The sequence below is a fragment of the Balaenoptera ricei genome, chromosome 4 (assembly GCF_028023285.1).
Source record: "Balaenoptera ricei isolate mBalRic1 chromosome 4, mBalRic1.hap2, whole genome shotgun sequence".
Classification (NCBI taxonomy): Eukaryota; Metazoa; Chordata; class Mammalia; order Artiodactyla; family Balaenopteridae; genus Balaenoptera; species Balaenoptera ricei.
Window position 1 is genome coordinate 89,971,189 of NC_082642.1, and position 21,301 is coordinate 89,992,489.

At 47.5% G+C, this 21,301-nt stretch overlaps 1 protein-coding gene across 5 annotated transcripts; it reads right to left on the reverse strand.

Annotated features, from left to right (window-relative positions):
* Positions 1–13,687, reverse strand: MUC20 (mucin 20, cell surface associated). 5 transcript variants are annotated; one of them, XR_009502910.1, is made up of 5 exons: positions 13,484–13,687; positions 8,285–9,580; positions 4,972–5,063; positions 1,121–1,231; positions 1–534 (listed from the first exon to the last, which is right to left on the reverse strand). XR_009502910.1 is itself a non-coding variant. In XM_059920893.1 (4 exons), exons 1-4 carry the CDS (start codon positions 13,593–13,595, stop codon positions 1,184–1,186), a joined length of 1,548 nt encoding a protein of 515 aa, XP_059776876.1. In that variant the 5' UTR covers positions 13,596–13,687; the 3' UTR covers positions 949–1,183. The 5 variants fall into 5 exon arrangements, 2 of the variants coding, with proteins under 2 accessions (XP_059776876.1, XP_059776875.1); XR_009502911.1 differs by having other exon boundaries at positions 1–539; XR_009502909.1 differs by having other exon boundaries at positions 1–596.
* Between the last annotated feature and the right edge of the window lie 7,614 nt (positions 13,688–21,301).

The following is a 21,301-nucleotide window of genomic DNA, read 5'->3' on the forward strand; positions in this document are numbered from 1 at the left end:
GGGTCTTCATTTCTGTGCGAGGGCTTTCTCTAGTTGCGGCGAGCGGGGGCCACTCTTCATCGCGGTGCGCTGGCCTCTCACTGTCGCGGCCTCTCTTGTTGCGGAGCACAGGCTCCAGACGCGCAGGCTCAGTAGTTGAGGCTCATGGGCCTAGTTGCTCCGCGGCATGTGGGATCTTCCCAGACCAGGGCTTGAACCCGTGTCCCCTGCATTGGCAGGCAGATTCTCAACCACTGCGCCACCAGGGAAGCCCTGGGCCAGCTTTTAATGACCAGGATGATGCATAACCGAGCACTGGTATGATATACCAATGTACTTATTTATTGATACCAAAAAACGTGCCCACTCACTTCAATTTGTGGTGCACTCATGGGATTAGTTACCATTCACTGCTTTCCACTAACTGGTGGCCAGTCCCCCTCACAAGGGATGAAGGAAGGATGGGCTGTGCAGAAGCTTCAGTTGAAGCCTCTTGTCAGAAAAGTTCCACTTCACGCTGTCCTCATCATGGCCTTGCGTTTTTGCCTTCTGAGTCTGTGCTGAGTCACAGGAGACTTTAGACAGGTTGTCTTGTTTAGGTCCACGCCCACCTTTGTCTTTATGAAATATGTGGCATTTTCATCTCATATATACACACGTTTGAATCTTAAATAACCGGAGAATTTTCTCCAGGCACTTCTGGTTCTTGCTGGTTTGGTAACATTACTTCTGCTAACTGTGGTCATTTCCAGTAATTCTCTCTCTCTCTGTCTCTCTCTCTCTCTCTCTCACACACACACACACACACACAGAAGCAAAATTATACACTTTAATTCCTAAATGCTTTTAATTGGTGTATCCCATATTTTACAGATTTTTTTGGCTTCCAATAATAACAGTAATCAGCACTGTATGTACATGTATGTCTTTATAGGTATGTAATTAAGATTAAATTATCCACTTTATTAGGTATCATCTGTTTGAATAAGTGCAAAACAAGAAAAATTATTTAAAAATTGGGTTTCTGTAACAGCAGTGTTATATAAACTGCTCTCAATTCATGCCTAACTATAGTGCAGCTTAATAATTATATCATTAAATCTATCTTCTGTTACTTCAACACTGAATGTCATTTTCTTACCTTTCAGAGCTCAGTGCCCATATTTCATGGTCATCTGCTCACACAGCCCGTCCTCTAAGTCATTCAGCAAACATTTGAGTGCCCTCCGTGGCTCTGTGCTAGGTTCTGTGGCTACAGGGATGGATAATATAAGGTGCTTTGTCCTGATTTAACAAACTTATAATAAATAAATCATGACATAGCATGTTAGCTCCCCTTTAGGGAATTTGAGAAAAGCCACCATGAGGAAGTAGTGGATGACCTGGGCTTCTAAGCATGAGTAGGAGTTTTCCTCCCCCAACTAACTTTAATCCATGTGGAAGAGACATCTTTGAATCCCCCAAGGCACACAACATAGTCTTTCTTCTGTTGCAGGTGCTGAACAAATATACCGAGATGAATGTTTGGATTATTTTTGTCCAATCTACTTTATAAAACTCATTCTGCCCCACTCTGCAAGAGGAAGGGAGTCAACTGAAAACACACACTCCCCTTATTCAAAGCAATATCCAAGTTGTCTTGTTTCCTTCTTTTGCTCAACAAGTATTTACTGAGAGCCTTTTTTGTACCAGGCACTATCCTAGATGCTAGGGATGCTGCAGTGTGCAAACTCTTTCATTCTAGATGAGGGAGACAGATAATAAACAAGACAAAAAAACATGTATTATGTTAGGTTGTGATCAGTGTTATGAAGAAAATCAAAGCAGAGGAGAGTGGTTAGGTAGACCCACTGAGAAGGTGAAGGAGGCGGAGGAGTTAGCCAAGAGGATATCTGGAGGAGAAGAATTCTAAGCAGACTGAGCAGTGCATGCAAAGGTCCTGAAGCAGCAGCATGCATTCAGGGCCTGACACATTTGAGGAACAGCAAGGAAGTCAGTGTGGCTCGTGTGCAGTGAGCAAGTTCAAGAGGCTGGTGGAGGGGTGCAGATCGTGGACAGTTTTGCAGCACTGTAGGAACGTGGCTTTTTCTCTGAATGAAATGGGAGGGGTTGGAGCAAAGGAGTGGTACAGTCTGCCTTACGTTATAAAAAGACAGCTCTGGCTGATGTACTGGGACTAGATAGGGAGTGGGGGGAAAAGGTAGAGACAGGGAGGCTTGATAAGAAGATACTAGTCATCCAGGTGAGAGACGATGGCAGCTTGGACTAGGGTGAGAGCAGTCAGTAGAGATGGTGAGGTGGGCTCATGTGCTGGGCATATTTTGATGACAATAGAGCCAACAGCATTTCCTCATGAATTGGATATAACATGTGGAAAAAAAAAAAAGAAACAGAGGAATAAGAAATAGTTCCAAGGATTCGGGCTCGACAAACTGAAGGATGCAACTGACATTAACTGAGATGAGGAAGATGCAGGCAGAGCAGGTTTAGGGGTAAGGTTAGTACTTTGATCTTGGAAATATTGAATGTAAGGTACCTCTTGGTGGAGATCCACTCAGAACCACCCACGTGGAGAGGCTGAACATATACATTAACAATGGTTGGATTACATACAACTAGACAACTCCAGACAACTAGAGGTGGGATTTTAGACATTTCTTTCTTTCTCTTCCCCGCCTTCTCATTTCCTTTCCCCCCATCTCTTGGTTCTTTCGAATTTCTCAAAAATTTAAATGCAAGTTTTACTTCTATAATAGAAAAAAAATAAGCCAAGTTTAATTTTAAAAACAACATGACTTATGAGCTATGCGGGAGGAATAATTGAATATTGCTTGTGTCGAAAATTTGAAATTCAAGTCCATTCAACAAACATTCTCTGTGATCCTACTACAGGCCAGGCACTCTGCTAGGTTCCGGGGATACCGAGATAAACAGATGTGGTTCCTGCTCTGAAGGAGCTCACAGTTCAAGAGGCTCCAGGGCCAGCCTCAGTCAGTGCTGTAATCAAGGTCCAAACTGAGAACGTGGGGAGCATGAAGGAGGGAGGTAGCAGTGAGGGTGCACAAAATTCCTGTACCATAAAAACGTGACCCTGGGCCACACTGAGGGTAATTTTAATGTAGGATGGAAGCACACAGCAGGTGACAGATGGGTGATCAGGTCACTCTTTACTGAAACACAACACACACGCCAGGGGAAGTCCAAGGACGTCTCTGGAACAGGCGAAGACCCCACCCCCTCCCTACACACGTACACCCAGGCATATGTGAGCCAGGGTCCCACTGCCATGACTGGGTAAGGCCGTGGCTTGCTGATCTACATGGGAACCTTCCCGGTAACATGGCTCCAGTCGTGCTGGGGCCCAGGCCGCAGGCAGCACTGCCCGCTTCCGCACATGGCAGTGCCTGGTCATAGCTGATGTTCTTCAGCCCCTCCTGACACGCAGCAGGGAGACTTGGATGGGAGACATAAACATATGCAGTTTACAGTCGAGCTGGTGGGCAAAAGGGAACATATGAGGAGGCTAGCAGCACTTTCTGAGCCTCTTGCAGGCTGGGCATAGGCTAGGTCCTTCATGCCATTTAAACTTCACAGTAACCTTAGAAAGCAGGTAGTACCAGCCTCATTTTACAAGGAAGGAAAGTAATACGGAGTACCTTGCCGAAGGTCACACAGTGAGGAACTGGAATTCACACTCAGGTCTACGTGGCACCAATGCTTGTTGTTTGCCTGACCCCTGAGCCTTTCGCCAGTGGACAGCTCCCAACGAGAACTGACGCCCAACACCGGCATGGCCTGGTTCCTGCACCTCAGCTCCTGATCTGCTCCTATCTCCCTGGCTTCTTTCTGACCCCTGAAATAGTTTCCAGTTTGAGGGGCTCAGATCTGACATATCCTTGGCTTCCTTCTTCAACCAGGATTCACATTTGCTACTGGGATTATCATGTGCAGTGGGAATTTTTCACTTATTTGGCTCTCCCACTTAAAAACCCCATGCCGTGTTCAGGGACCTCCTTATTATGGGAGTCCTGATAGGCCCCCCTTCCACTAAGAGAACTTCCAGGGCCCAAATATTCCCTCTTCCCATCATCCCCTGGCAGCAAGATGGGGGCACAAGAGCTAGGCTGAGCTGACTCATTCTAACCTTCCAATGACTCACACCATCCCCCAAAACCCTAACCCTAGAATTCCACCACTAGAAGCTTTGTCCAGGGATCTGGGTTTTAGGAGAATTTTCCCAACTTCTACAAATATAATATTGGTCCCCATCTAGAGCGTACATCTATGGGGGGTTTTTTGTTTGTTTTCTGTCTAACATCTTTATTTCCTTTGGGGCCTTTCCTTCCCATTCCATGTGGTTCAGGTCGGGCTGTCAGTCATGGTGGCCCTTCTGGGTCAATGAGATCAGTCCTTCCCTAGTATGATATGCAGATCTTGGGAGAGGTAAGTGCCTTGTGAATCTAGGGCTGTCACAGCCACCTTTCCTTACATATGAAGAGACTCTGAGGAATGAAGGGAGCAGAGCTAAGAGGGGGAGAGAAAGAGAAAGTCCTGATGATCCTGTTTGAGCTTCTGGATCCAGCCATAACTGAAGCTGGACAGCCACTTCTAGGTTTCTCAGCCAATACCTTGCCTATTGTATAAGCTACAATGAGTCGGGTTGCCGCCACTTGCAACTAAAGTCCTGCCTATCTGCCTATTTATAACATTGACCTTCTCCCAGGGGCCAGAAAGCCTGATCTTCCTAAAGCCTGAGGAAATTGGGATGAGGGAAAGAATCTTTTTTTACATAGCAGAGAAGGGGAATTCAGAACTCAGGAAAAACAGGCAGAAGCAAAGCCAGGCAGGGATTCTTAGATCTCACTCCTAATACTCCATAAGAAACTAGACCCTCCCAAGTGTACAGTATCTTCTGCATCCTGCAGATCTTCCCCAGGGTCTCCAAGAACCTCTCACTCTCCTCTACTCCCCGGCACAGAAAGTGCCACTCACCTGCTGCATCAACCTCTCTGCCACTCTGCGGGCAGTGAGGTCTTCTGGGGAGGCCACGCTCAGCCTCAGGAGGAGGAAGCCTCCATCCTCACCTGCAAGTTGAGAACAGTAGGAAGATGAAAATATGGGTAAGTCATTTCAGGAATCAAGATGTGAACTGTGCTACCCAGTCTCTGTCCCCAAGCTGCACATGTGTGTGTGCTCACGCTCATGTGTAAATGAGTCTGTGTTCACATAGGACCTTACCTCTATTCACTGCAAAGAGAAAGGATTCCTTCTCTCCAGTAACTGGACCCATCGTAGTGTCTTCCCAACAAGAGGGAAGGAAATGATGGCTAGAGGCCCCATCCCCATTTGGAGAAGTCAAAAGAGTAGTGTGAGGAAGGAGAAATGAAAGTGGATCTAGAATGTTCTCAAGGCCTGGAGGCCCGGATGGGGCTGTTAGGAAAGGGGCCAGCCCTGGAGAAGGCTGCAGAGAGGCTGGTCCCTGAGGGGATGCACTCAGCCAGTGCTTCCAGCTCCAGGTTGGCAGAGGTCTTTCAATCCAGCCTTCCTGACTTAGCAGCTTGTAGGCAACTTCTGCCTTTTCTTGAGCCCTAATCTGCCTGCCTTTACCTGCCACATTTTAGTCGTTTCTTCCTATTAGAATACTATTAGAATTGATCCAGGAGTTGCACTCCTAGAAGTTTATCCTACAGAAAATAACACACATTTGAAAAATGTGCTATTTACTGCAGCACTGTTTGTCATAACAAAATACTGGAAAAGACCTAAATGTCCAAAAAGAGTCATGTACCACAATATTCATTGCAGCTCTATTTACAATAGCCAGGACATAGAAACAACCTAAGTGTCCATCGACAGATGAATGGATAAAGAAGATGTGGCACATATATACAATGGAATATTACTCAGCCATAAAAAGAAACGAAATTGAGTTATTTGTAGTGAGGTGGATGGACCTAGAGTCTGTCATACAGAGTGAAGTAAGTCAGAAAGAGAAAAACAAATACCATATGCTAACACATATATATGGAATCTAAAAAAAAAAAAAGGTCATGAAGAACCTAGGGGCAAGACGGGAATAAAGACGCAGACCTACTAGAGAATGGACTTGAGGACATGGGGAGGGGGAAGGGTAAGCTGGGACAAAGTGAGAGAGTGGCATGGACATATATACACTACCAAATGTAAAATAGATAGCTAGTGGGAAGCAGCCACATAGCACAAGGAGATCAGCTCGGTGCTTTGTGATCACCTAGAGGGGTGGGATAGGGAGAGTGGGAGGGAGGGAGATGCAAGAGGGAAGTGATATGGGGATATATGTATATGTATAGCTGATTCACTTTGTTATAAAGCAGAAACTAACACACCATTGTAAACAATTATGCTCCAATAAAGATGTTAAAAAAAAAAAAAGACCTAAATGTCCATCCATAAAACACTGGTTAAATAAATTATTGTAAAACAAAATACTGAGAAGCCATAAAAAAGAATAGCCTTGTCTCAGAGATCTGTGTTTAACACATGCTCCATTTGCATGAAAAGGAAGATGAGAGATATTATTCTATAGCTATATGATATAGTATCTATGTCTATATTATATTGATATAATATGTAGATATCTTTCATCTTCCTTCTTATGCTTCCATATGCCTATTTCATGTCCAGAAGAGGATTCACAAGAAAGTGATACCATCAGTTATGTATGTAAGGAAAATTGGGGAGTTGGGGGACAGCAATGGGAGAAAGACATTTTATGGTGTACTCTTTTGTACTTACTGAATTTCAAATCACGTGAATGTATCATCTAATCAACAAATAAAAGAAAAGCTTTTTAAAATAAAAATATATTAATAAATTGAGCCTTTAAAAATAAAAGCACAACAGGAGACTGAGTTTTGGAATCAAACAGACTTTCACTTGGAATTCCACTGCTACTTTTTTACCATCTTTAAATCTATTTCCTCATCTGTCAGGTGGGGGGTAAGAATACCCACCTCATAAGGTAGTTTTGAAGGTTTAGTTAGAGGAGATAGCATACAAAGGTCATACAGTAGTATACTGCCTGGCATCAGAGAGAAACTTCAGCTGGTGCCAATGCTCACTAGCTGTGAAATATTTTTATATCATCTCTGCCTGGAATACAAAAAATATTCAGTAAGGTGGTTGTGATTAATATTTTTATTTCACCCCCCCAAAAAAGGCAGTGCAAGCTGAGGATACTGCAGGGATGAGGCACGAGAAAAGAGTGATGGGAAGTGGAGGTGAAGGCTATAGGCTGACTGGGAGCTGGGCTGACCCAGCAGCCACTGACAAGGCACCTCTTCCCTGAGAAATATCTGTTGTCTTAGAGATGTAGCTTTATTTCTTTTTTTAAAAAATATCTTTATTGGAGTATAATTGCTTTACATTTTTCTGTCAGTTTCTGCTGTATAACAAGTGAATCAGCTATACATATACATATATCCTCATATCCCCTCACTCTTGCGTCTCCCTCCCATTCTCCCTATCCCACCCCTCTAGGTGGTCACAAAGCACCAAGTTGATCTCCTTGTGCTATGCAGCTGCTTCCCACTAGCTATCTGTTTTACGTTTGGTAGCGTATATATATATGTCCATGCCACTCTCTCACTTTGTCTCAGCTTACCCTTCCCCCTCCCCATGTCCTCAAGTCCATTCTCTAGGGCTGCGTCTTTATTCCTGTCCTGCCCAGAGATGTAGCTTTAGACTCCCAAACCTTTGCCCAATTTATTTATTTATTTTAAGTCACCATTTACGGCACCAATCCCAGCAAGTGCATCCAGTGAGCTCCATTTTCATGGGGTCCCAGCTGCTCAGAGGGCAGCAACTTGGGCCAGATGCCCACATGGTATGGCCCTGGCTGAACCAGAGGCGTTCAGATAATGAGGGCTGTGTCTTTTAAGTAAAATTTGGGTCCTTGCCTGGTGCACAGTAGTTACTCAACAGTCAACTCCATAGAATGGCAGAGATGGAAAGGACTTCATTGCAACCTCCTCCAGCAACTGGTGGAGAAACTGAGGCCCAGAGAGGGAGAGGGACCTGTCCTAGGTCACTCAGGTTGTTAAGGGCAGAGACGAGATCCCAAACCATTTCTCCACACTTTTTCCATACACCACCTTAATTCTGCTCGTTACTGATTTTGGCAAGAACCACTATAAGATCATGAAGAGGTGACATCAGAGACAGGGCTCAGAATAGGCCCCCAGATCCTTCCTTTCTCCCTACTCCTTAAACATGCAGATTCCAAACCCCAAATCCCCAAAAATCACACATGGGGTAAGCCGCTCACCTGCAGTAACATCTGTCAGACTTGTCTGAGCACTGGTGGGCGTGGCTGTTGAGGGTTTCCCTCCAGCTGTGCTGGCTATCTTCAAGGCCTTTGCTGAGGCTGTGGTCTTAGCTAAGGTGATGTTTGTTTCTTGGCTGCTGTTGGCCGTAGCCAGATGGACAGAGGGAAGTGGGCTCCTGCTGTTGGGAACGGGCGCACTGAATGTGATGTCTGTGGTAGAAGTCTCTGAGGGGGTGGAGCTCATGATGGTAGTTACTTCAGAGAGGCTGTAGACCGTAGCTGAGAACCTAGCAGGGGAAGTCACCTTGCCTGCTGTTGATGCAGTCCCTGTGGAGATTGTAACTTCTCCTGAGACCTCGGTGTGGCTTGTTGTCTCAACAGAGAGGGATGAGTTTTCTTCCAAGAGGTTCATGCTAACTGTCACCAAGGTTCCACTGGGGGCCGTGGCCTTGGCTGCTGTTGTTTCCATTTCTGTGGTGCTATTGATGGTGAGTGTGATGTCAGGTGTGGCTGATTCTGTGGCGCTGGCTGTTGACAAGGTCTCAGCAGAGGTTGTGGTCCTGGCGAGGTGTGATTTTACTTCAGTGGAGTCAGGCAAAGCTGATGTCTCAGGGGTAGACAGGGCCTTTCCTCCCGTGGGGCTGTGATCTATGTCTGAGGTCCCAGGGATGCTGGCAGTTGCTTCTATTTCTATAACACTGCAGTTGATCACCTCAATGTTGCTGATGCTGGAGGTAACCAAGGCTTTAACCAGAGCAGCAATGTCAGGTGACAGGGCTTGTGAGGTGGTGATGGCTGGAACTGAGCTGTCAGAGGAAGCGCTGCTCTCCGAGGACAAGGCCTCGGCTTCTGTAGAGGTGTGAGCTAATTTCAAGAAGTCTACCATTATTCTCTTTGCCTCTTCAGAGCTGCCAAGTTTGCAAAGGGTGTCAAAGGCGGCTTTCAAGAGCTCAGTGCCTGTGACGGTCTCAACTGTGGTCATTCCACGTCCCGTGGGGCTGCCACTTGTGGCTGATGTCTCCATAAGAGTGGTGATCACAGCCGAGGACTTGGAAGGCATTATTTTTATGAGGGCCATGGTCTTGTTTTCCCTGTTCTCTGCTACTGAAATGGTGCTGTCTGGGAGGAAGGTCCTATCAGAGGTCTGGGTGCTTAGGGTTTGAGTTTCCAAAGAGATATGGTTCGACATAGAGGTCTCAGTGAGGTCAGTGTTCTGGAAGACTCCCTCTGAGCTCGTCCTGACCCCTGGAGTCACAGCAGGCACTTCTGTGTGGCCTGATCCACTGGTGCTGGGGCCTGTGTTGGGTAAGACCAACTTTGTGAGCTATGAGTCCCAGGGCACTGACTTCACACAAGCTCTTGTGCTTATGCCCTGGGCACTGCTGGGAGGAAGGTGGGGAGGGGGACTGCTTTTACCCTATTTTTCATCTATATATTCAAGGAAGAGGAGGCACTATTGGGAAGACCAGGCCCGTGTGGCAGCCATTGAACTGGGATTGCCCTGACTGATGTCCTCTGATGGCCCACATGAGGCAAGCAATCCCCAGAATCTAGTTGATTATTGGTCTGAAACCATCCGAGTGAATGTGTAGGGCCAGGATCCAGCTTCAAGGGGGAGCAAAAAAGGCAGAAGACCCAAGTGAGCCAAGAACTGCAGAGCAGGGACCGTGACTCTTAGAACTTTCTGGAAGAATCTTGCCACTTCCTTTTTTTTTTTTTAATGTTTGTTTATTTATTTATTTATTTTCTTATTAGTCATCCATTTTATACACATCAGTGTATACATGTCAATCCCAATCTCCCAATTCATCACACCACAACCCCCTTGTCACTTTCCTATCAATTCTTTTCTCATCCAGTGACTGTTTCCCCATGGAAGTAAAACACTTCAACCACAAGAAACATCTGTGGTTTTGTGTTGAAAGGTAGCTGCGGGGACTGGAGGAGAGGAATTTCCTGGACAGTGTGGGTGATGGCTGCTGCAAAAGAGGGAAGCAGGCAGAGTCCCCGGGGCTCTAGCAAAGGAAAAGGGCAAGCTTCCCACCTGCTCAAGCCTCTCCTGAACACGGGCCTTAGACGGCAAGGATGGAACCCTGGAACTCCAGAAATGATGAACCCAGCATCTTCCACAGGAAACAGGGAGCCAGGTGAAGCAAAACTGTACTTTTTAGAAAGATGCTGCTAGCGTGTCTCCCCAGGGCAGGATGTCTCTGCTCACTGGACCGACACTCTGAGGTCGTGTGGGTGGAGGGCCAGCAGGCACGCATTGCCCGGGGGAGGCTACAGCAAATATTTAGGAGCTGACAAGGGTGCCTCTCCTGTCTACAGAGGGGGAGGGGCTCTCTCTGTATGTGGGCCATGGTGCCTCTTGAGGAGGGTTGCCAGATTTAGCAAATAAAAATACAGGATGTCCAGTTAAATTTGAATTTGAATTTCAGATAAACAAGGAATTATTCTAATGACAAATTTTTTTAGTATGTGTATTTCTCATGTAATATTTAAGACATACTTATACTGATAAAGTCATTACCTGAAATTCAAATTTAGGTGGACACCCTGTGTTTTATCTAGTAACCTTACTCTTGGAAGGAAAAGATGAAAATATAAGCACCCTTTTTCGGGGTTCTTATGGTTTAAGATGGTCTTTCCTGAGACCTACTGGCCCCAAAGTACCCAAGGACCCAAAGGAGGGCCAGGACCATTTGGTGACCTCTACCCAGGGTGTCAGGACAGGTCCTCGGCTTGTCCTTTTGTGTCTCCCATTGGATAATGAAGCATCACTGGGCCAGGAGGCAAGAGACTGGGTTCTAGTCCCAGGCGTGTCCCAGCTAGTCCCAGCTCTGGAGTCTGATGATTTACTGGCGCAAATCCTGACTCTGTCTCCTACCAGCGAGGGTCTCATGGGGGTGAGGACCAGAGGGGAAGGGGAATGGGGAAGCCCTTACATTCCAAAGCCTGCAGGGGGTTATTAAGCATCCCTCCCTGACCATGTCCTTTCAAGGAGTCACCTGAGAGCACACAACCTACTTTCATATAGTGAGAGCTTCAGGCTGTACCCGCATGAGGATTAGGTGGTCATGGCATTCGCTCTCATTACCCATTCAGTGCGGTCTACCTACACACACAAACCACGCTTTTAAGGAAATATACTTGCTTCTCTCCACTTCAAAGCCCGAGATACTTCTCTGAGCCTCTCAGTCCCCACAGGTGGAGGCAGAGCCCTTCTGCGGCCACCCACACAGCCTGGAGCTCAAACTGTGGGGTCTGACCACTGACCTCCCCTCACACATTTTCTTCCTTTCTTGGGAGCCTTGTGGGGTCATCCTGCAGTGAAACCTCCTCATGCTTCCCAAACCCATAGCCTCTTCATCTCTGGGGCCCTCACAACCCCCCACCCAACTTTCTTACCCACTGGGGTCTTCTCAAACAGAGCAAAGCCCACCCTGGCCCTTTACAGCTCTAGAATGCTGCAGCTCTCCTGACCCATTCCTCAAATCAAACTGGTGGAGAGGAAAGCATGTGGACTTTGGGCTCTGAGTTCGAGTCCCCTCTCTGTTGCTTGCTCTGCTGCTTACCAACCTTGTGACCCGGTCGGTTCTCCCAGCTCCAAGCCTACATTTTCCCATCTGTGGAATGGAGCTGGGGTACCTATTTCATAGGATTGTGAATATTACATTAAGTTAAATGTCAAATGTGCAGCACAGGACTTCCCTGGTGGTGCAGTAGTTAAGAATCCACCTGCCAATGCAGGGGACATGGTTTCGAGCCCTGTTCTGGGAAGATCCTACATGCTGTGAAGCAACTAAGCCCGCAAGCCACAACTACTGAGCCCACGCGCTACAACTACTGAAGCCTGCATGCCTAGAGCCCATGCTCCACAACAAGAGAAGCCACCACAATGAGAAGCCCGCGCACAGCAACGAAGACCCAAAGCAGCCAAAAAAAAAAAAAAAAAAAATTAGAAAAAAAAAAAGTGCAGCACAAGCCTGGTAGATCATGAGTGCATGCAGGAGGCAGTGTGGTCCAGGGGTTAGGCATGTGTGGAATAAAAGCCTGGCTCTGCAGACAAGTTACTTAATCCCAGTAAGAAACCTCAGTCTCCTCACGGTGGGGGGGTGGGAGCGGGGCTGGACGAGAGTAAGAATGAGAATTGTATCTCTCTCACAGGGTTAATTGTGAGGATTAAAAGGCTAGTGATGGCTGAGTAGAGTTGCCTGTGCTATATAGTGGGTTCTCATTAGTTATCTATTTTATACATAGTATTAGTAGTGTATATATGTCAAAATGTCATCAAACTGTATATATTGTGTTATAACTTTTTTCATTCAATAAAACATTATGGGTATATCCATGTCAAAAAAAAAAAAAGTGATGATCACAAAGGAAAAAAAAAAGATAGTGATGGGAGTATATGGGAAATCCCTGTACCTTCCTCTCAATTTTGCTGTGAAGCTAAAACTGCTCTGAAAAATAAAGTCTTAAAAGATAACGCATGGTAATGATGTGTCAGTGTAGCTTCGTCCATTGTAATACATGCACCTCTCTGGTGAGGGATGTTAATAGCAGAGGAGGCTGTGGGGAGGTGGGCAGAAGATACATAGGAATCTCTGTACTTTCTGCTCAATTTTGCTGTGAACCTAAAACTGCTCTAAAAAATAAAGTCTATTTTTACAAGAGATAATGCACGTGACAAGCCTCGCACAGTTCCTATTACAGATCAATGTTCATTCTCTTCTTTCATAAAAGCCCTGCCTCTCTCAGAATCCACCCTCCACAAGCAGCCTGTGACAGTCAGACTTTTCACACAAAAATGGGTTTTTGAAAGAAATCCATGCTAGAAAATAAACTTGGAGGAGAAAGAATCTTGTCAAGCCACATTCTTGGCTTTAATCAGATTTATCACCAGCCTGCACCTCCCTGACCCCCCAAACTATCCCCGCCCCACGTACTCACACCCTCAGAGGCATAAAGACAAACCCACAGCAACCTCACATTTGTATGTACTGCAGCGTCCCACGTGCTTAAGCTGACCCATTGCCGTTGCATACTCTTTATCAGCCATAGTAATACTTCATGTATAGCTTTATAGTTGATGATAACTAACCCGAGAGAGCTACCCTCACCCACAAAGGGCTGCAGTACAGAAGCTCCCACCCAGAGTCAGGAGAGAAGCCCACAGGCACCCTCTTGCCTCCTTACCTGCAGAGCTCCTGGGAGCACCAGCCACCCAGCAGAAGAAGAAAAGGGGCAGAGCCAGGCCCCAGAGAAAGCCCATCCTAGCTTGGGCTCCGGCCACCATTGCCCAGCACATCTGCCCACTGCCTCTTGCTGCCACCTTTTCCTGCTTGCTCAACCCGCGGAGGAGGGGCGGGCCACCTGCCTAGGTGTGGCTGGGTAGTTTCCAGGATGCAACCAGGTGATCACAAGTGCACAGGCTGAGAGCTGGCAGGTTGTGTGTCAGGGCTGACAAGGAGCTAACCCTCCTGCCCCCCTTGCCCACTGACCCCTCCCTCTCTGAATTTTGGTTTGAAGCTTTGGAATCATTTCCACAGTGATATTCACCCCCTGGGTCCCGTAGGCAGGGAGGCCATGGAAAATGGTGTTTCACACACATTTCCCCCTTCCCACAACCCTTCCCCCCTCTCTCTCCCCTTGTGCATGGGGCTTTGACTTCTAGTTAGAGAAACATGGGTTTTATTCCTAATTCTAGACTTACTAGCTCTATAATCTAGGGCAAATTGAAGAACTTTCTGAACCTCAACCTCCTGATCTGTAAAATGGGCATAATCCTTACCTCACTGGGCTGTTTCGTGAGGCTCACATGAGATAAAAAGGCTCTAACAGTGCCTGCTACATACTTGGTGCTTGCTGAAAACATATACATTTTAGGTGCTCAATAAATGAGTGAAGGCCCTGATGTTCACTCAGATCCTCAAGCAACAGAGAGAAGGAACAGCCCTCTGAGGTCTGTAGGAGACAGCTCTCCAGTGTGGGGCAGGACTCTGATCCCTAACATCCTTCCATCTTTACATCCTGTGATCCTGCATCCCAGCCAGAGGCAGGATCATGTCTTGGGCCAGACTGGAGGTGTGGGGTAGGAAGAACACAGCTGGGAGAAGGGAAAGTGTAAGTGTGCTGGTCTGAGTCCCTAGGCCTGGGAGGAGGGACACTGAGGGTGATGACTTAGGGAACCTTGGGGATTTGGCCACAAGACGGGGAATGAGGTTGCAGAATGTATTTCCAAATGCCCTAGTGAAGAATCTTATCCCCTCAAAGGGCCAAGGACATAAGCTATTATGGCCACAGCCAGTGGCCAGACAAGGTACCTTGGGGATTTCAGGGCAAGAGTTTTGTGATGAAAGCAGCTCTAGAGTAGAGGAAAGCTTGCTGGACAGGTGTCAAGAAATCACAAAATCTCACAGCTAGAAGGAACTTTAAAGTGGAATCAGAAGGTCTAGGTTTGGGACTTCCCTAGTGGTGCAGTGGTTAAAAATCCGCCTGCCAATGCAGGGAACACAGGTTCGAGCCCTGGTACGGGAAGATTCCACATGCCGCGTAGCAACTAAGCCCGTGCGCCACAACTACTGAGCCTGCGCTCCAGAGCCCGCGAGCCACGACTACTGAGCTCACACACCACAACTACTGAAGCCCGTGCGCCTAGAGCCTGTGCTCCGCAACAAGAGAAGCCACTGCAGTGAGAAGCCCGTGCACCGCAACGAAGAGTAACCCCAGCTCACCACAACTAGAGAAAGCCTGCGTACAGCAACGAAGACCCAACGAAGCCAAAAATAAATAAATTAAAAAAAAAAAAAGGTCTAGGTTCTGTTTCCAGCTCCTTCCTTAGTAGTGGCCCAAGAGCTCTGTGTGATCTTGAACAAGTTATTTGCCTTCTCTGGGCCTCTGTCAATAAGACCTCTGAGGTCCTCTTGGCCATGAAGTCTGAGGTTCTGTGTTTGGTGTGAGCCACTGTCTTCTAGAACTTCACCCTCTGTTGGGATAAAGGGCTCTGTGGCCTGGAAGGAGAAGGGAGTCATCCTAGGGCATAGGGGTGGGATGAGGGGAGGAAGACCCTGTGAGAGGAGACTGAGGGGTCCGTCTGGGACACAGCCCAACACTTGGTGTCAGGGATCTTGGACCCCAGTTCCAACCACACTGTTAATCCGTGTAGTACTCCTGCCAGGCTGAGCCCTTCCACCCTCCCATTCAACCTCAGTCCTTCACTTTATAAAATGTGAGAATGGATTTCCCTTTGGGGGGTGGGTAGGTGGGGAGAGGAGGCCCCAGGGCCATAGCAGTGGCTTGAATTCTGTTTGACCCCATCTAGTAATGAGTGATCTGGTGTGACTCTTCACCCTTGAGAAGACAGAGGAGAAATCCAGGAAGAATGTTAACTCCTTTCAGCCACCTCCCTCCCCTCCTGGCCCACCTGTCTGCCCCACCCTAGCGGGGAAAGGGACTTCCTCATTCCAGCGGCCAGTGGCTTAATCTACAGACCGAGGTACTCCAGGTGCCCTTGCACTCCCACCACAGACTTCCCTTCTCCATTTCCTTTCTCTTTTCATCCTCTAAGTGATCAACAGCTCAGCTCTAGCCCAGTTGTCTACGATGAGATCTAACCAAGAACCTACTAGAAGGGAAGCCTGGCTGAGTGCTTTCCTGGGTTTTGCTGAATTTTGTCTGGCCCATCTTCCCCCGTATCTGGGGGAATTTCCAAGCCTGGACACATGACTGTTGGCCCTGGGGGCATAATAGTCTTATCCAGAAAGTTCCTGGACATGTTGTTCAGCCCAACTCAGCTCTCACCCTGAATGAGCATAGGAGGCTAGTTTTATTAATTTAGCAGACATATATGGAGCACCTACTAGATGCCAGACACTGTTCTAGGCACCTGGGATACATCACTGAGTAAAACAGATCCCTGCCCTCATGGAACTAACTTCCCAGTGAAAGGAGATGGCAAACATTATAAATAAATGAACGATATAGGGATGAATATTATGGAAAAAAGAAAAATAAAATACAGGTAAGAAGAACCTGGTGTGTGCGGCGTGGAGAGGTGAGGGACAGGTTAAAGTATTAAATAGCACCATGGGATCTGAGCAATGACTCCAAGCTGGTGAGAAAGTTAGCCAAGTGGATACGTGGGGAAGAACACTCCAGGCAGCGGAACTGCTAGAGAAAGATCCAGAGACCTAAGGCAGGACCTAGTTCAAGAAGCACAAAAGAGGGCGTGTGGCTGGAGCCACGTGAGAGGGCAGAGTTGGGGGGTAGGGGAGCAGGGTGATAAGGCATAGGTGACAAAGGGCCTTGCCAGCCTTGGGCCCTGGGTTCTCAGAGTGAGGTGGGAGCAGCCCCTGGGGAGTTTTGAGCGGAGGAGTGATGGGTTCTAACTTGGGTTTTAGAAGGACCACGCTGGCAGCTGTGGGCTGGAATAGAAACTGGAATAGAGTTGAGAGGATTTTACCCTAGTCCAGGTAAGAGAGGAGGGTGGCTCTGACCACAGTGGTACCAGAGGAGGCTGGAGTTGGTCAGATTCTGGATATATTTTGAAAGTAGAGCCGACATGACTTCCTACCAGATTGGTGTGGGCTGTCAAAGGAAGAGAGAAGTCAAGAAAACTACAGACTTCTCAGCCTGAACAAATAGAAAGATGGAGTTGTCACCAGCACCATTTGGGTCTGTGTTTGTTGGGAGGAAAAACTTCTTCCTCTTCCAACCTGGGTCCAGTGACTGGAGGCCTGCAGCTTAACTAAGAAAAGACAGATGAACAGGAGAAAGACAAAGTTTATTTACACGTGCACCAGGGAGTTGCTTAGTAATGAGTAACTCACTGAATAACCAGAGACAAAGGTTTCTACACCACACTTAACAAAGGCATGGAGGTTAGGACCTCTGTGGGAAAATATGGAAGATTCTATTGGCAGTCTGTCTCCATGGCAGCTAAAATTGGCTGGAAAATCCCTTGGAGGGAGATTAATGGCAGCTGTATTTTTAGAAGGCTCTGTTTTAGTCAGATAAGGGAAGTTCAGATAACATTTCTTTCTGTATATTCTGTAGGTCAAATGTTTCCTCTTTAAAATAATCTTTATACCAACTCTGGGGGTCTGAGTGGGTCCCCACAGGTTCAAAATGTGTAGATAAGGAGAGATGCTGGGAATCATTTAAGTTTGCAAAGCCCTGAGACGGACCCCTCCATACCCTAGCCCCTATTTCCTTGGGTTGTAGCATAGAAACCTCCAGGGAGCCCTCTCTTCTTTCATTTCTTTTCTTAGGGTACAATTGACATATAGTTAACTACGCCAACCTCAAGTAGTATACAGCTTGATGAATTTTTACATGTGCTTACACGCAGGATGTATTCACCACTCAGATCAAGATATAGGACACTTTCAGCATCTCAACAGGTTCCCTTGTGTTCACTTCCAGTCAGTATCCCTCCAAGGACCACCATTCTCACCTCTTTCACCATAGACTGGTTCTGCCTATTTTTGAACTTCATATAAATGGGATTATGCATATATAATTTCTTATATCTGGCTTTTTTCTCTTAACATTATGCCTGCGAGACTCACCCATTTTGTTGTATATAATGGTACTTCATTCTTTTTTTTATTGTTAGGTAGTATTCCATTGTATAAATATACCACGATTTATTTATCTACTTTCCTAATGATGGACATTTGGATTATTTCTAGTCTTTCACTATTCTGAATAACACTGCTATCAACATTCTTGTATATGTCTTGGGTATATATATATATATATCCAGGAGTGGAATTGCTGGGTCATGTGTTTATCTTCAGTATACAGCATCAAACAGTTTTCCAAATTGATTGTGCCCGCTTATACTATACCAGCAATGTATGAGAGTTCCAGTTGCTCCACATTCTCATCAACACCTGGTACCACAGGTCCTTTTAATTTTAGACATTCTTGTGGATTAAAAGAATCACCTGTTAAAATTGTGATTTTAGGGACTTCCCTGGTGGCACAGTGGTTAAGAATCCGCCTGCCAATGCAGGGGACACGGGTTCAAGCCCTGGTCCGGGAAGATCCTACATGCCGCGGAGCCACTAAGCCCGTGCGCCACAACTACTGAGCTCACGTGCCACAACTACTGAAGCCTGCGTGCCTAGAGCCCCTGCTCCACAACAAGACAAGCCACCGCAATGAGAAGCTCATGCACCGCAACGAAGAGTAGCCCCCACTCGCTGCAACTAGAGAAAAGCCCGCACGCAGCAACAAAGACCCAACGCAGCCAAAAATAAATAAATTAATTAATTAAAAAAAAAAAAACAACTGTGATTTTAACTTACATTACAGGAAGCCCTCTGCTTTCTCAGGGCTTTGCCCAGGTGGTATGCCGCTGCCAGGGAAATGACTTTCACAGGGAAGATGTTTGAGGGACACAGAGAGGGAGGAGGGAGAGCCAGGTAGAAATAAAATTTGCATGCACATGTGCACACACCTGTACACTTGACTAGCGAGGAATCTGTGCCAGTACTGGAACATCTATGGGGACCCTGGTTGGGATGGGGGATAGTGTAGGAGAGACAAGTGAAGGAGGAGATGGAGTTTCTGGGCATTTGGAAGGAGAATGAGCACTGACCCAAGAAGAGGAAAGAGCCCACAAACCAGCATCTTTGGGCTCTCTATGAGGCCCACAGGATGATCCCAGCTGGAGAGGCCACATCCCACAGAGCCTCACCTGAAAAACTCTTCCTAGCAAGGAAGGGAGATCTCAGGCTCTGGAGGTAGGAGTGGGGCTTTCCCAAACAGGGCCCGGGTTGTCTCTCCCCGAGGCTAGCAGGAGATAAGGCCAGAAATGTGCCTTGGGGCTGTGTGGTGAAGGATTTTGCATGCCATGCATGGGAAGTTAGCCTTATCCTAGAGACAATGGGAAGCCAGTGGTGGTTTCTGAATGGGGAACTGGCAGCACCAGAGCTCTGCTTTGGGCAGTACAATGTGGTACAATGTGGGCTGAGACCAGTTAGGGCAAGAGGACCAGGACCGTGAGGCTGTGACCTAGGACTTCGGCAGTGGGACGTAAAGGGGGCAGATGTGAACTGGGTTGTGAAGCAGAACTAGAAAGACTTGGCACCTTGCAGGAAAAGACCAGGGGCAGAGAGAAGTAAAAGATGACCCTGAGGTTTAGAGTCCAGGAGGCTGGAGGACAGTGAACCATGCACAGGACAGGAGGAAGAGCAGATTTGGGAGGAAAGGATGGGCTTGGCAGACCCTAAAGCCCCTGGCATCATTTTTCTAGTGCTCTGAAATCCTGCACACGAGGAGACCCCAGGGAGGCCGCTCCCGGCACACCAGAGGAAGGTACCCTGCCCCTCCTGTCACGGTGGGAAGAGAAGGGGGTGTGCAAGAGGCCACAGGGCTCAGGCCAGGCTATTTCAGGACTTACAGGCAGTACTATGAAGCCCAGGAAGGAACACTGAGGAGAGAGGCAAGAATTACTTAGCCACAGGGCCGCTAGGTTCTTACTTTCTACTTTCAAGAAATGTTTGCTATATTCAGTGTAACCATCACAAAACAATAAATACTGTGAGCCAAATTTCTGTTTTATAGTTTGTATGGCTGATTCTATGCACATTTAACAGTGTTTACGACAACAGCAGGTTTCCGTTTTTCCTCTGGTTGAACAAATGGGGAAGCACACAGGGTGGCAGCTGGGAGACAAGCACCCCTGGGCCCAGTGATCATGGCCCCAGGAGGGGAGGCTGAGCTTTGTTCCAGGGCCCTGCTGGCACCGAGTGGGGGAGGAGCTTCAGGGAGGCGTCAGGCTGTCTTCTTGAGTCCCTTCATGGAAATGGAGAGGGGCTGGTTTGGAGAAGCTGCCAGACCTAAGTGAGCAGTAAGCGAAGGCCTGTTCCCTCTCCAGCTTATTTACATTTCCCCAAATAACCGCTCTCTCTTGTTCATCCACCAAGAACCAGGCCCTTCCACAACGGCCCTACAAGGCAAGCTCTAGGACACAGATGAGGAAAGGGAGGCTCGGAAAGGCTCAGAAGACTGAAGGCTTGAGGTCAGCCAGGATTTGAACCCAGATCTATCTGGCTCCCAAGTCCAAGCTCTTTCCATCGTGCTGTGCTGCCTTTCTTTCTGCCCAACGCTGTAATATGCTAGGGTGGGGGCTGAGGGCTCTCCTCCAGTGCTGTGCAGAGAGCTGGACATGTCAGGGCTGAAGCCGGGACACAAAAGGAAAATAAAGAACAGAGGATGATTTAGGGCAGAGAGCAGCAAACCACAGTCTGTGGACCACATCTGTCTTGCTGCTGGTTTTTGGTATAGATCACAAGTTAATAATGTTTTTTACACATTTAAATGGTTGAAAAAAGTCAAAAGAAGACTATTACTTCATGACACATGAGAATTATATGAAATGCAGTGTCAGGGTTCATGGGCAGGAACCCTGGCTTCTACCCTAAAACCGCGGCTGCAGTGGTGCTGCGCCCAGCTCAGGCTCTTTGCCCCCTTTGGTAATTGCTCCTTGACTTTGGGGCTTGGAGGCCAGGGAGGCAGGAGCAGGTTGCCACCCCTTCTAGGAGCATCTCCAGGGCACTCACCATGCTCTGCATCCAGTCTAGATTGCTTCTGGCAGGGCTTGGGCGGGTTCTCCTTCCTCAGCACCACCTGCAGCACCATGCTGGTAGTTCGAGGAGCGGAAAAACACAGGTGAAAGCTCCTGTCCTCATCCCTGCCTCCCACCCGCTGCTGCTGCCCAATACCCCCAGCACCTCTCTGCAGATCCCTGTCTGCCCTCAGAAGTCTACATGGGACAGGTCAAGAGGCATCTGTACTGCAAGAGAAGCGGGGACAGTTGGGTGCAACACAGCCACCCTATTCCCCAGTCACCAACAGCTGAACCTCTCCTTGTGGGACCTGCAAAAGTGGCTCAGAGGGGAGCCGCAGGTGGCAAGGAGCAGTGGGGAAAGAAAGCGGGAGGAATGTGTAGGCACTTTTGATATGAAATGGACAGAATGCCAGGATCTCAGGAATGTCCCGGAC

What these genes read in the sequence shown, in the direction of transcription:
- MUC20 (XM_059920892.1), bottom strand. Translation starts at nt 13,595, where the DNA reads ATGTGCTGGGCAATGGTGGCCGGAGCCCAAGCTAGGATGGGCTTTCTC. An exon ending in TGCTCCCAGGAGCTCTGCAG is followed by an intron (nt 9,581 to 13,483) that starts GTAAGGAGGCAA and finishes TACCCAACACAG; the next exon opens with GCCCCAGCACCAGTGGATCA. An exon ending in CAGAGAGGTTGATGCAGCAG is followed by an intron (nt 3,473 to 4,971) that starts GTGAGTGGCACT and finishes TTTGCCCACCAG; the next exon opens with CTCGACTGTAAACTGCATAT.